Below are 12,988 nucleotides of genomic sequence, written 5' to 3' on the forward strand. Positions count from 1 at the left end.
CTGATAAAAGTCAACATCAGCCAGATGCCTGGGCTGGCTTGAACCTTGACTGAAAAAATGAATCCATTTTCTGAAAGATTCTCTGTAAATTAATTGCTTAGATAAAGCCCTAGATCATTGATGGCGAACCTTTTCGGCACCAAAAAGGGAGTGTGCATGCTCATCTGGACTGCAACCCGGAAGAGGAGCTGCCCAGGGGGCATTCGCACGCTGGAAAATGAACTTCCGGTTTCCGGCTCGCATATGCGCACCAGCCAGCTAGTCTTCTGGTTACTGGTGTGCATGCACACTTGATGATCAGCTGGCGGCATGCATGCTCACATTGGAAAACAGAAGACCAGCTCTTCCAGTTTCCAGCACTGCTGCAAGCAGGGAGGCCAGATGATCATTATGCGCGCATGCGTGCCAGAAACCCGGAAGAGGAACAGGCAATGCCGTGCGTGCCAAGCAACATGGCTCTGGGTGCCACTTCGGGCGTGCGTGCCACGGTCCTAGATACTCATTCTAGCATGTTCCAATCTCTCAATTCTTTCTTTTCTTTTTGAAAATCTAAGACCGTCAAAATCTCTGAATTGTATATGGGCTTCCACAGGAAGCCAGTAGAAAAAAAGGTTTGTAGTTTAACATTATTTGAGTGACACTCGCTCAGTCAGTCATCATAATTGGCAGCCTCTGGTTTATAGCGATTCTGCTTTATTGCATGGATCAAGATCTGGGCTTACCGTAAAACCTGAGATGAATGTGAATATGGACTACATAAACATTGCATGCAGAGCCCCGTGTTGAATGCAGGTAGAAGTTAGTGCAATTTTTTTTTTTACATATCATGGATCCTATCAAGAACACATATTCTTGAAAAAGGCCATTTCCATGCAAATCCCTCAACTCTAAAAGATGAATTCTGGCAACCTGAATTATTTTCATGGCAATATTTGATGTACATACCTTAACTACACAAAGCTGCTTTCCTTCATTCAATATCTGTTTGACTTACATTTCCCATTCTGTAGTCACCATTACCAAGCTTTCTAAATCTAACATTACTAGTCAAGCAAACAAAGAATAAATAATATGGTTTCAATTCAGACATTAAATTTAAAAGAAAAAAAGAAAAGAAGATAATTCTTAGGAATCTAAGTATTGAAGCCCTATTACATTTGGAGTTTCATACAAACTACCCCACATTCTCTGCTGCAACTACCCATTTGTACATTAGAAAGCTATTTTTAGTGGCTGTGGTTTATTAGGCACAGATGGCAAAAGTCAATTCTAATAAGAGTAAAGACATAAGACACACTAATGATGTGCAGCCATATGCACTGAATAACCTATGGCAACTTTAAGAAAGATTATGGATTTACAGAAAGACAGTAAAGGCAAGATAAAAGAGTTAGCTGCTTTACCTGAGCTTACAAGGCCAGCCTACAGCCTAGCATGTTAACACTTTTCTATCTTTGAAATATCCAGCAGTTTAGCTAGCTTTGCTCAGCTAAACACTATCCATGGGTAAATAAAATATCACTAAGTAACATATTTTCTTACTTGCTTTTTAAAGTAGTCCAACCTAGAAATTACTCCAAACTTCGCCTCAGTTTCTTGACACTGAATTAAATTAGTTTAAGAATCATTAAACCATGGATAAAGTATTGTATAAGACTCCAAATTATTTATCAAAATTATAACATTTCTAGATAAATACATGGAATGGGTCCTGTTTTCAAACATACTACTTATTTACACCTTACAGAATCTCTCCTCTGTTTTATCAATTCAGAAACAGCACTGCCGCTGAACGAACTAGGAATTTTATATTACACGTCAAAAGCACAAAGCATTTGAAAAACTCTGCCAAGGAAAGCTGAGTTTTAGTATTTCACAAGTCTGTATCTGCTTGGCAGGCACTGATGGAAGGAGGGCATTCTCCTCCAATTTTGTTTCTGAAGAGAAGAAAAGAGTCTATATAGATCGATCTCCCCTGCCAGAAAACAGCAGGCTTTGGTTACTGCTGCTGTTCATTTTGTCATTTCCAATCACAGAATCAAAAGAGTCGTCAATAAGGCTAAAAGAATTTTTGATCTTATGGTTCCTTTTAGAATACACATGATTTCTTTAGCAGGTGGGCAATTACAGGGAAGTGACACAACTGAGAATGTTAGCAGCTACGACTTTAGTTCAGAAGAGAAATAACTAAGAAGAGTGATTACTTCTAAAGAATTCTACAAGAATATAACAGAACGGTGACTAGAATTTAAAAAATGGACCTGTCCTTCATAAAGCAGTCAAATATTGTGGCATTTTACAATGTGCATGTTAGAATTTTCATGTTACAGTAACAGCAAATAATATAGCAAAAATTGTGCTGATGTAGGGATCATTTTGATTCAAGGTGTTGAATATCCAAATGAAGGAGTGAAGCCGGGGAATAAAGGCTTCACTCAGGTCCACCACCAAGGTGGCAAAAATAGTTTGTTGTGATTGGCTAAGCCATCTGACAGCTCCCTATAAAAGGGCAAGCTGTCAGAGAGGCAGTTGCTGAGTTATTGCTTGTTGCAACAAAGAGTTTGTAGTCAAGAGATCTGCCTCTGGGTCTTCAATTGGCCATTCAACCCAAGGAGTCTTGAAATTTCAGGAACTTATTTTCATAAACACTGAAATCCATGTGTAGGAAAAAATACTAGTGCCAACACCTATGGTTTTTTGAAAGAATGCAAAAAGTTCTTCTCCATGAAAGTGAGCCCAAAAATATGGGTTGAAGGATTTTAAGGAGCAAACTTAGCGGCTTACGTTTTGCAGTGATGAGAGCACCCTGGGGGCCATAAATGAGCTCATTGGAGCAGTGCATGTTTTAAAATCCCTACTCGAAATTCAGAGAACCTTCTTCCGTCAGAGGCCATTTGGAATCATTTCCCCTCAAGATTTCCTCCATTCTAGAGGGGGGGAAGGTAACATCCTGAGTTGCATAGTGTATCAGTTTAACAAAAACATTTTTCTTTTATTCAGTCTTGTCCAAAAAGCATCATTTTACTTGTCTACACACAGTTGTAGGAAGTTTTTCTGCTAGAAAAAAATGAATTATTTTAGGAAATATTAATATTATTCTACATAACAAAGATCTATTTCCTTCAGGCAGAGCCATAATAGGAATCCCAAAGCCGTTTCATTACATCATCACCCAGCAAAGGCTTAACCAAGCTTGGGATTCAAAAGACAGACAGCCTACAAAGTTAGCTAAGACCCCCCACTCCCTGGGAGTCTGACCACCAATCAGAATACATTTCTTACACAGGAACAGGAAGCTCCAAGATAGGGCCTGGAACAGCCAGGTTTTAACAGCTTTCCTGAAGGCCGTGAGAGTGGGCAAGGCCTCTGGGGGTAGCTGATTCCAGAGGGTCGGAGCAGCCACAGAGAAGGCTCTTCTCCGGGGACCTGCCAGCCGACACTGACTGGCTGACGGCATCCGAAGGAGGCCCAATCTGTGGGATCTTATCGGCTGTTGGGATGTATGTGGCAGTAGGCGGTCTCACAGATACGCTGGTCCTAGGCCATGTAGGGCTTTAAAGGTAATTGAATGAAAGAAAAAAAACCGAAGTTCCCTGGGATTTTACTCTACAGCAGCCATGTGTCTAAGCATCTGAAGATGAAGTATTTAACCCTTTCAGTGAGAAATTCTTGCCCATCTGAAATGTCATTTGATGATTTTCTATACAAACATATTTGTGGCATGCATGATGATTAAGAGCAAAGCTTTCAGAGAGGACAAATTTAAGCAGACAAATTAGTATCAAGTAAAAGAGTTAAATAGCCCTACTTTTCTACTGTTAATTGAATGATAGTTTGGGATTTTTTCAATATGTTTGCATATATTATATTAAGTCATACAAGCAGTTGGTGGGTTCAGATATGTGAAGCCAAAAACAAACAATTGTGATTTATAAACCATGATTTATGGATTACTATAATTTTTATAAATGTGTATCAAAAGACACACTACACTTTATATAACACACACCTGTATTTAAACCCCTGCTCCATTCAGCCCACCTATTTTCTTTAATGATCACCTCATGTCATTGGGACACGGTGGCTCAGTGGCTAAGACACTGAGCTTGTCAATCAGAAGGTTGGCAGTTCAGCAGTTCGAATCCCTAGTAATGGAGTGAGCTCCCGTTACCTGTCCCCACTTCTGCCCTCTCAGTAGTTTGAAAGGATGTAAAAATGCAAGTAGAAAAATAGGGACCACCTTTGGTGGGAAGGTAACAGCGTTCCGTGTGCCTTCGGTGTTTAGTCATTCTGGCCACATGACCATTGAGACCTCTTCGGATAGCGCTGGCTCTTCGGCTTTGAAACTGAAATGAGCACCATCCCCTAGAGTTGGGAACAACTAGCACACAGGTGCCAGGGAAACCTTTACCTAAGCTGCCCAAATTCAGTCAGTGATACTTATTCATGATCAAGTGATTTAGCATACTGTCCCTTAGCACACTAACCAGGATGGCAGGCTAAGTGATGAGATCAGCAGGAAAGAAAGAGTCTCTTTGCTGGCTGACACAGTCAAATATTAAAATCTAATCTAAATCATTATTAAGCCTGTGTGAAGCTTAGATTTGCTCTGTTATGTTCCCCCAAAGTCCATATTGTTTCTTATTATATTTCCATATTTACAAATGATAAAAAGAAATGTCTGTATGCATGCTGTGCTTGAACAGAAATCTCATTTGCTTTTTTGAAAAATGAAGGACTCAGAGAAGTTGGAAAAAAGAATGTTGCAGCTTTTTCATAACCTTCTTCAGCTCTTGGGAAAATTGGAGTCTTCCAAGCTTTTACAAGGGAGACCTTGAGAGACAATCAGGCACACAAAGCCCCCCCCCCCAAAAAAAATCCTGATAGAAGCAAACGGTCCACTTTGCACCTCAACATACTGAATATCCCATAATATTTTAGCTTTAAAGCTTTCTATACAAACATGTGAAAGAGATGCCTTGTTCCATCTTTTCTCAAGAAAGCAATACCCCTTGGAAGTTTGTGCAGCCCTAAAAATATATCCTGCCAACAAAAGTGGCTATGGTTTTTCCAGTTGTAATGTATGGCTGTGAAAGTTGAACCATATGGAAGGCTGAGCACCAAAGAATTGAGGCCTTTGAACTAGGGTGCTGGAGAAGACTCCTGAGAGTCCCTTGGACTGCAAGGCGATCAAACTGGTCAGTCCTAGAGGAGATCAACCCTGACTGCTCTTTAGAAGGCCAGATCCTGAAGATGAAATTCAAATAATTTGGCCATTTAATGAGAAGGAAGGACTCACTGGAGAAGAGCCTAATGCTGGGAAAGATTGAAGGAAAAAGAAGAAGGGGATGACAGAGAATGAGATGGCTGGATGGAGTCACTGAAGCACTAGGCATGAACTTAAATGGACTCCAGAGGATGGTAGAGGACAGGAAGGCCCGGAAGAACGTTGTCCATGGGGTCACAATGGGTCAGACATGACTTTGCAACTAACAACAAAAAAAATCCTTTAAATCCTATACTTTTCTCTGTTTCTCTTTTAGACAAGTTTTATATCAGAGTATATTAAGCGACTTCCATAAAAGTGAAAATAAGCATTCAAACAGGTTTTACCAATTATTCTTTGGAATGAACTTGTTTTAGTGGATATAATGTTAATTATTCAACTAGGAAATCCAATGCCAATCTAATAAACCAGGAGAAGTTACAACAAATGTTAAATAAGTTAAGGTTATGAATAGTCATTACTGAACTGCTCTCAATTCCCTGCTATTGTGTTCTAAATCACTTTTGGAAAGCTGAGTCAATGAGCCAGAAGTTAGGGTCATTATGTGATACATAAATCAATCTTGTCAGTTAATTCCCGAGTTAAGCCTTTAAATACTGCTTTTCACATTAGAAGAACTTGTCAAAGGCTTTTCCTTTATTTTACAAAAAGCATGCTTGAAATACAATTTACCACTATGCAAGAAAATCTAAATAATCACAGCACTTGAATGAAGTTAAACTGCATAAGCAGGCTGCAACAACATACAGCAGGAAAAACAATTTAATAGAGAAAACAACATTTCAAATATTAACTGCTATTAGAATCAGAACTTAAATAATTTCCAAGATGACCCTTTTAAATTAGCATGGTGTCTCCCATTGGAGGCACCTCAGAAATATTACATCGCTAAGGTCAGTATTTGAAACCGGAAAGGGCCAAGAGTTGAAGCAGATCTTCTAGCTGCAAAGAGGCGGAATGGCTGAATTAGTCACACTGACAATCACTATTTCTTACTGCTGAAACAATCGTATCTTCCAACTTAAATGTTTTTTAAAGATGAGATTAGCAATAAATCCAGATATTAGTAAGTATAAATAAGACTCTTGGTTTTTTTTTCTGATGTGGGATCAATGTCTTTAACAACTTCATGATAATGAGAAATTTAAAAAGTTATATATCAAGGTATACCTGCTGAATTTGGATAGGAAAGTTAGGCAACAAAGATAGGATAGGGAAGTTACAGTAGTGTAGGAAGTTATCACCCAGACATCTCCCAGAAAAATGAAATATCCTAGGAAATATCGAAAAGGCAGAATATTTCTCTGGATGTGAAAAGAAAGAAACATGTTTTAAAAGACAGCTTCCTGCCCATCCCCACTTTGTTAATGAGCCATTAAAGCCTGAGCTAGTCCACTTTACATAATAAAGACTTCTCCCTTTCAGCTACAGGAAAGCATAATATTGGCCCCAACTCACCACATGGCATCTGAGAACTCAACCAAACCTGGATTCAAAACACAGCCTAGAGAGTTGCCCCTGCATGGCCCCATTAGACTCTGACAACTAAACAGAATACATTTCTTACACAGGAACAGGAAACAGAAAGGTGGGACTGAACAGGTTATAAAAAGCCTAGCAAGCACCTCCCTCACCCCTTCTCTTCTTCTCCACCAACACTGAAGCATGTGATCACCTTTTCTGTTCAAAACTCAAGCCATGTGGTCCTGTCCACCAATAAACCTTCTTTCCAAGCAGCCTCCATGTCTCCAGTGTCTTTTTCCCCACTTGGAGCCGAACCCAGAAGGACATTTCTTTCATCAGTGGTAAAAAACATAGCTTGGGGACAGAAAATCATGGAGGAAATCTACGTAGTCACTTAAGAGTTGGCACCAACTTGATAGCACATAATCAAACAATCAATCTGTTATAGGTTAATATAGTAATAAAGTGGTATTTGGTTTATTTGTTTCTACAATTGATAGATTTGAGCTTTTATCAGAAGATGAGTTAATATCATTAGAATAAATGTTTACTCATGTATTGACCTAGTGCATTTCAAAGACAGTTATTCTAACTTTTTACTGAACGACTGAATTGTTATAAAAATATTTATAGAATATCATATTATCCATTCCAAACCAGATATATGTCCCATTGACATTAGATGGGCTTAATTTCAAGTAAACACCTAGAGTAAGTACCACAGCTTTTACAGTTTTAATTCCAGTTAAATACGGCAATTTAAGCAGATAAAGGGATTTTTTTAAACAAAAGTTGGAAGAAGTTTCCTCCAGTGCTTTTAAAAAAAAATCAGATATCTTCAAGATTATCTATTATAAGAATGATATTAACAATCATCATGCAAGAAACATGATTGCATTCACATTTAGAAGCAAAACAGCTTAACATCTGAGTGAACACAGAATTCTCATGACATATGGCAAAAAAAAACACCAAACTCCAGCCTAAAGTAATTGTGTACATTTATGGTGAAACATCAAGTTCATTCTAATTCTCCTCTATAGAATCCAACATTTATAAATTAGGCAATGTTTGATTTCATACTGCACCCTCATTCAGATCAACAACTTTTGAATAGGGTTAGCACACAATTTATATGCTGTTAAAGTTTATATACACATCAATCTCTCTTTGGCCAATTGCTCTGGTCTTCCATACAATAACATCAGCTCATAATAAACAGAATGGAAAGCATGTAACTTCAAAGTTCCCAAAAGCATACTTTTAAAAAAAGTATCTTAACTGACCTTTCATATTATGTTTACTCATTATGTTCAGATATGGTTGTTGCCCAGACATCAATAAAACTCTTGAAGGAATTTGCTAATATCTTTACCATATCATTTCCTTTCGTAAATAAGAATGCTTAGTGCCAAAGTATTAGCATCTTAAGAAATACAAACCATTCTTTTTGAATTATCTGTAAAAAATATGGTAGCTCAGTGTTTGCTATATTTGTAATTTATGAACAATTGTATTATTTTTTAAGAGAGTGCTATGGATTAAAATCCCTCTCTAATACTTTTGTCTGGTAGAAAGTGCAAACTATTACAAAGTTTGTGATGACTGGGGTAACAATCAATGCACTCACTTATCACTCAATATCAGTACATATCAGGAAATGTGTACTCATTACATGACAGACTAAGTAACAAAATCCATTTGAACATCTTTAAAAAAAACAGATTAAGGAAAACACTGATAACAAACACCAATTTACTAATTTGGTGCTCAGAAGCCTTTTCCACTGAATTCACTGTGTCTCCTGGTAGCAAGCAGAAAATCAAAGTGACAGTCCTAGAAATTAATAAGTAAAGGACATATTCTGTAGCAGAGCAGGTTTCCAATTAATATTTCACATTCTGCAACCAAACAGCTAAAAAAAATGGCTATAAAAATGATTTCCATAAAATGCACACCATTTTCCATGACTATAAACTTGAGATACCATGATATTGCCTAGATTTATCCTCTTCTCCATGAACAAATCCTTGTTTCTCATATTTTCTTTCACCAAATAGTATCTTTTGCCATTTTTGTAGCTACCAGGATATGTCAAAAGCCAACACAAACTTCCCTCAGTTGAACTTTCCCCAAAACACAGATTCTGAATTGATGCAGTCTTGAGCCCCTGACAACCTATTGAGCAGAAACCAAAATGCTGGCTGGTGGATTCAGAAACATCAACTGAAATGCCAATGTAGATGTTCAAGAAAAGTGAAAAAACTCTCTTAAGAAAATATTAGGGTCTCAAGAGCAGACATTAGCATCAGTGTGCACTAGAGTATGGAATCCCTACATCTTTAAGATATTCAACGAGGAAGAACATTAATCACTTTGTGAATGCAGTGTTATTATTCATAGTAAATATAAATAATACAAGTAACAAGCTTCTTCTCCAAGAACAGCTTAGAAAAAAACTATAAAGACAATGTCAGGGGTTTGGGCAGGTACTTTTAAAAGAGAAAAACAGAAACATCAATTCCTTCCAAACAACTATTTTCTAAACAACACAGGGCATGCAATTCAGTGAGAATAAAGTGTTAGTACAATAAATATCATATTCTTCCCAGGGTGAATTCAGTCTGAGGCTACATCCAATGTGAACATATGTGGGCATAAATTTCAATGAATAATTAATTCCAATTAAAACACGTACAGCTCAGGCTGCACAAGTCAAGTTATGCCTTCAATATAAACCTTCAAGAAAGCATTTCAACGGTTCAGAAACTATTAATTTAACCTGTTTTTGATTAGTATAAAAATGGGGGAAACACTTTCTTTTCTTTTCAGTAGCTACACTGTTCCGAACACTTTAAAAGTATACAATACAGTGTACTTAATATGCCTAATTAAAAATAGATGAAGCAAGCAGATAGAAAATGGCTCACAGTGCTTTCCAATTCACAACAGTTTTGTATCCCATCTTAATTCTGTCATTCATTGAGAAGCATTTTACACACTGGCTGAACTTCTTGGCTTTGGCCCTTCTAAGCAGGCCAAATTAGCATCAGCTGTTAACACACTGTTGCATGCATGGATGAAGCTGCTTTCAACTTTCCTTACTTTTTTTCCCATGAGGCTGAACATTACAGTAACCCACATTTAAACACGGAGTCCTATGGCATGAGAAAACTGGCAGTAGAAAACCAATTATTATATATGTATGTACCATGATGGAACATGACAAACAAGCAGACTCAAAAAACTTAATTCATTTCCATCAAAAGGGGTTAAAGCGTTATTCTATCCACTCTTCCTAGACTAATGAAGAAAATAACCCTTATTTTCTACCCTGAAAAGGGTTGTTCTCCCTCACCATTGGCCTATTTTTGCTTGGTGGTCATGTTTTTGTAGCATGCTGAATACTCTTTTTTTCATTCCCCCCCCCCCCTTGCAGCAGTCTTTCATTCCCTGGACCTCTGAAATGCATATATAGCTCTTCTCATACAGTACATTTTTCACAAGCAGGCAAAAAAGATTGGAAATTTACTTTCCTCCCCCCACCCCACTTTTCCTCGGTGCTATTTAACACATCACCATCAATCAAAGGTTTTTTATTCATTCGTGGACACTGAAGTCCTCCAAAGTAGCATTGTCTCTTTTCATTCCCTTTTTTTAAAGGGTTCCATTAACCCATAAGATCGATGCCTGCCTTCTTGATACATTACCTAGAGAAAGATTGGGGGCGGGGAGGGGGGCAAGGATGATGCACTTTTGCAACTCCAGCTACGGATAAACAAATATAAAAGAGAACAACTTTTGTCCCCCCCCCCCTCCTTCTTTTAATACTCCATACCTGCCCCATTTCCCACTGCCTCCCCAGTGGGAAAAGTTGGTCGCTGCACAGGGCGCCTAATAGGAGGTCTAATTTTGGTCCTAAAATAAACTCGATCTGCAAACACAGAATTGACGAAGGGTGGTTATTGGGGGGGGGGGGGGCAACAGCCCTGCTGGATTCATATAGGAGAGAAAGAGACCAAGCCGGAAAACTTCCCCTCCTGCAGGTAAGCAGCGGGGGGGGGGGGGGGGGGCAGGAGGGCAAAAACAGCAAGAAAGCCAGAGCACCCAGAAACCCCGGGAGGGCTTGCTCAGCTCGCACTTACGTCTCGGAATTTGTTCCACTGTCCGACCTCCTTGTCGTACTGGGAGATGGTTGTAAGCCATTGCTTATCATCCAGGAAATTCCCGCTGTCTGACCTGCCTCCGGCTCCCGTCGCCGCTGCAGCTATGGACCCCGCCGCCGCCACGGCTGGATTGCACCAAGCGGCTGCCCACACGCAGGCGAAGGCTGCTACCTTGAACATCTGGGTGGGCAGAGAGAAACAAAAAAAAAAGGGGGGGGGGTTAGTCCAAAAAAAAACAAAACAAGCCCTTGGGCACCGCGAGGGGCCCTCCTCAACCGAGCCAGTTGGTGGGAGCGCTGCTAATCTACAGCAAACGGGAGAAGACGGCGAAGCATTCCCTTCCGAGGAGTCTCTCCCTACGGCAGAAGAGTTGTGGGGTTTTTCTTTTCTTTTTCCCTTGAAGGGGAGAGTAATTATCTTCCTGACCACAAAATAATAATAATTAAAAGAGAACCAGGCGGTCCATCACCTTGCTGAAAATTCCACCGCCAGCCGATGCCCGACTCCAGCGACCGAGAAGGCAGCTCGCTGCTGCTGCTGCCGCCGCGGCTGCCAGCGGTATCTCCTCTCGAAGATGCTGCTGTTGCACCCGCCGCGCCAGCCGTCCACTCAGCGCCTTTGCGCCCAGCGCGCGCTCTCCCGGCTGCCGCCGCCGCCGCTTCGCAGGCCCTCCTCCTCCCTCCCTCCCCCTCCCCCGCCCGGCGCGCAGCTCTAAGCGAGCGCCAGGCAGAAACCCGGGCTGTCCGTCTCCCCTTACGGAGGGGGCCGAGGCAGAGGCTCTGAGGATTGGGGGGAACGTTCGGCTGGGCAAGCTCAGCTCCAATAAGTCGATTAGGCAGGTTGGGGGTAGGGGAGAGCGGGAAGGTTCCCTCGGCCGCTTTTATTTTGAAAGAATGTCGGCTCTGGGTTTAGGGGAGGGGGTAACCTGAGAGGGGAAAGCCCTCTCCCCGCCTTTTTCTTGCTCTTTTAGCCGGAAAAGGGCAGGAGGCAACCCCCCACCCCCTGCCAAAAGAGCCCGCAGGTTCATCCCATCGCCTTCCATTTATCAGGCTGGCATCAGCCTCTGAGCTTTGCCACTCCTGGTTGGGGGGGGGGGCGGTTGAGAGGGAACGCGGTATGCCAAATAAGGCGGAGATAGCCCCTACCTCAATTTCCTTTCTCACTCTCCTTATTCTGTGGGATCCAAAGTTGGGGCAGCTGGGAAGAAAACGCAAGCGGTTTCTTTTCAATGGGGAGCCATTCGTTGGTTCCTTTGCTCCTCAATAGACCATGGCCAATTTTGGTTGCTCCTTAGGCTGTGTTCACATGACCCAACAACACACTTGGTTATTTTTAGACCTGTGTGCTGTACAGACTTAGGGTGCCTGGATGAGGTGGCTGCTTTCTCTTTATGGCGACTGCTTTGCCTGGGAGCTGATCTACAGTAGCAAGAAGAGGCGTTTGGGGCTTTGCCTCTAAGCTTCCTCATCTAATCCTTTCTGTTGCAATGTCCAAGAAAATAAGCAATAGAAAGAAGATTTGCACTTGCACACTTTGCTGTTTGTCCCCAGAAAATGGCAAAATTTGGGAAAGAAGGCCTGGGACAGGAAGTTTCAGGAGATTCCTGAATGGAGAGGCAATGTAGAGAAAGTTCAGGTTGGGGCAAGTTTATGGAGCATTTGCGGAACGTTGGATCTATGAAGGCTGCCATGTGTAAAGATGACCCTGTGACATCTGCCATAGAATTTTTTTTTCTTCTGGTCCCAGCAGCCGCCACTATGTTGATGGATGTGTTGAAGAAAGAAAATGACAATAATAATGTTGGAAGAAATGTCCTTCTGGGTTCGGCTCCAAGTGGGGAAAAAGACACTGGAGACATGGAGGCTGCTTGGAAAGATGGTTTTAATGGTGGACAGGACCACGTGGCTTGAGTCCTGAACAGAAAAGGTGATCACATGCTTCCATGTTGGTGAAGAGAAGGGAAGGGCGGCAGAGAAGCTGAGTCCCTGGTTTTATGCCCTCTCTGGCCTTTGATCTTGAGCTTGTATTCTGATTGGTTGTCAGACTCCCATGGGCCCATGCAGGGGCAACT

At 41.0% G+C, this 12,988-nt stretch overlaps 1 protein-coding gene across 1 annotated transcript in view; it reads right to left on the reverse strand.

The window, feature by feature from the left end:
- SPOCK3 (SPARC (osteonectin), cwcv and kazal like domains proteoglycan 3) overlaps positions 1-11,505 on the reverse strand; it is a 139,592-nt gene extending 128,087 nt beyond the window's left edge. The window contains exons 1-2 of the mRNA XM_087724689.1: positions 11,387-11,505; positions 10,897-11,097 (exon numbers count right to left, since the gene is read on the reverse strand). Of these exons, the coding sequence (XP_087580815.1) occupies positions 10,897-11,097 (201 nt within the window). The 5' untranslated portion in view covers positions 11,387-11,505. The remainder of the gene's footprint in view (positions 1-10,896; positions 11,098-11,386) is intronic.
- Between the last annotated feature and the right edge of the window lie 1,483 nt (positions 11,506-12,988).

This window comes from Thamnophis sirtalis, unplaced genomic scaffold (assembly GCF_051295495.1).
Source record: "Thamnophis sirtalis isolate CommonGarterSnake01/CBP01778 unplaced genomic scaffold, rThaSir2_p1.2 scaffold_10, whole genome shotgun sequence".
Classification (NCBI taxonomy): Eukaryota; Metazoa; Chordata; class Lepidosauria; order Squamata; family Natricidae; genus Thamnophis; species Thamnophis sirtalis.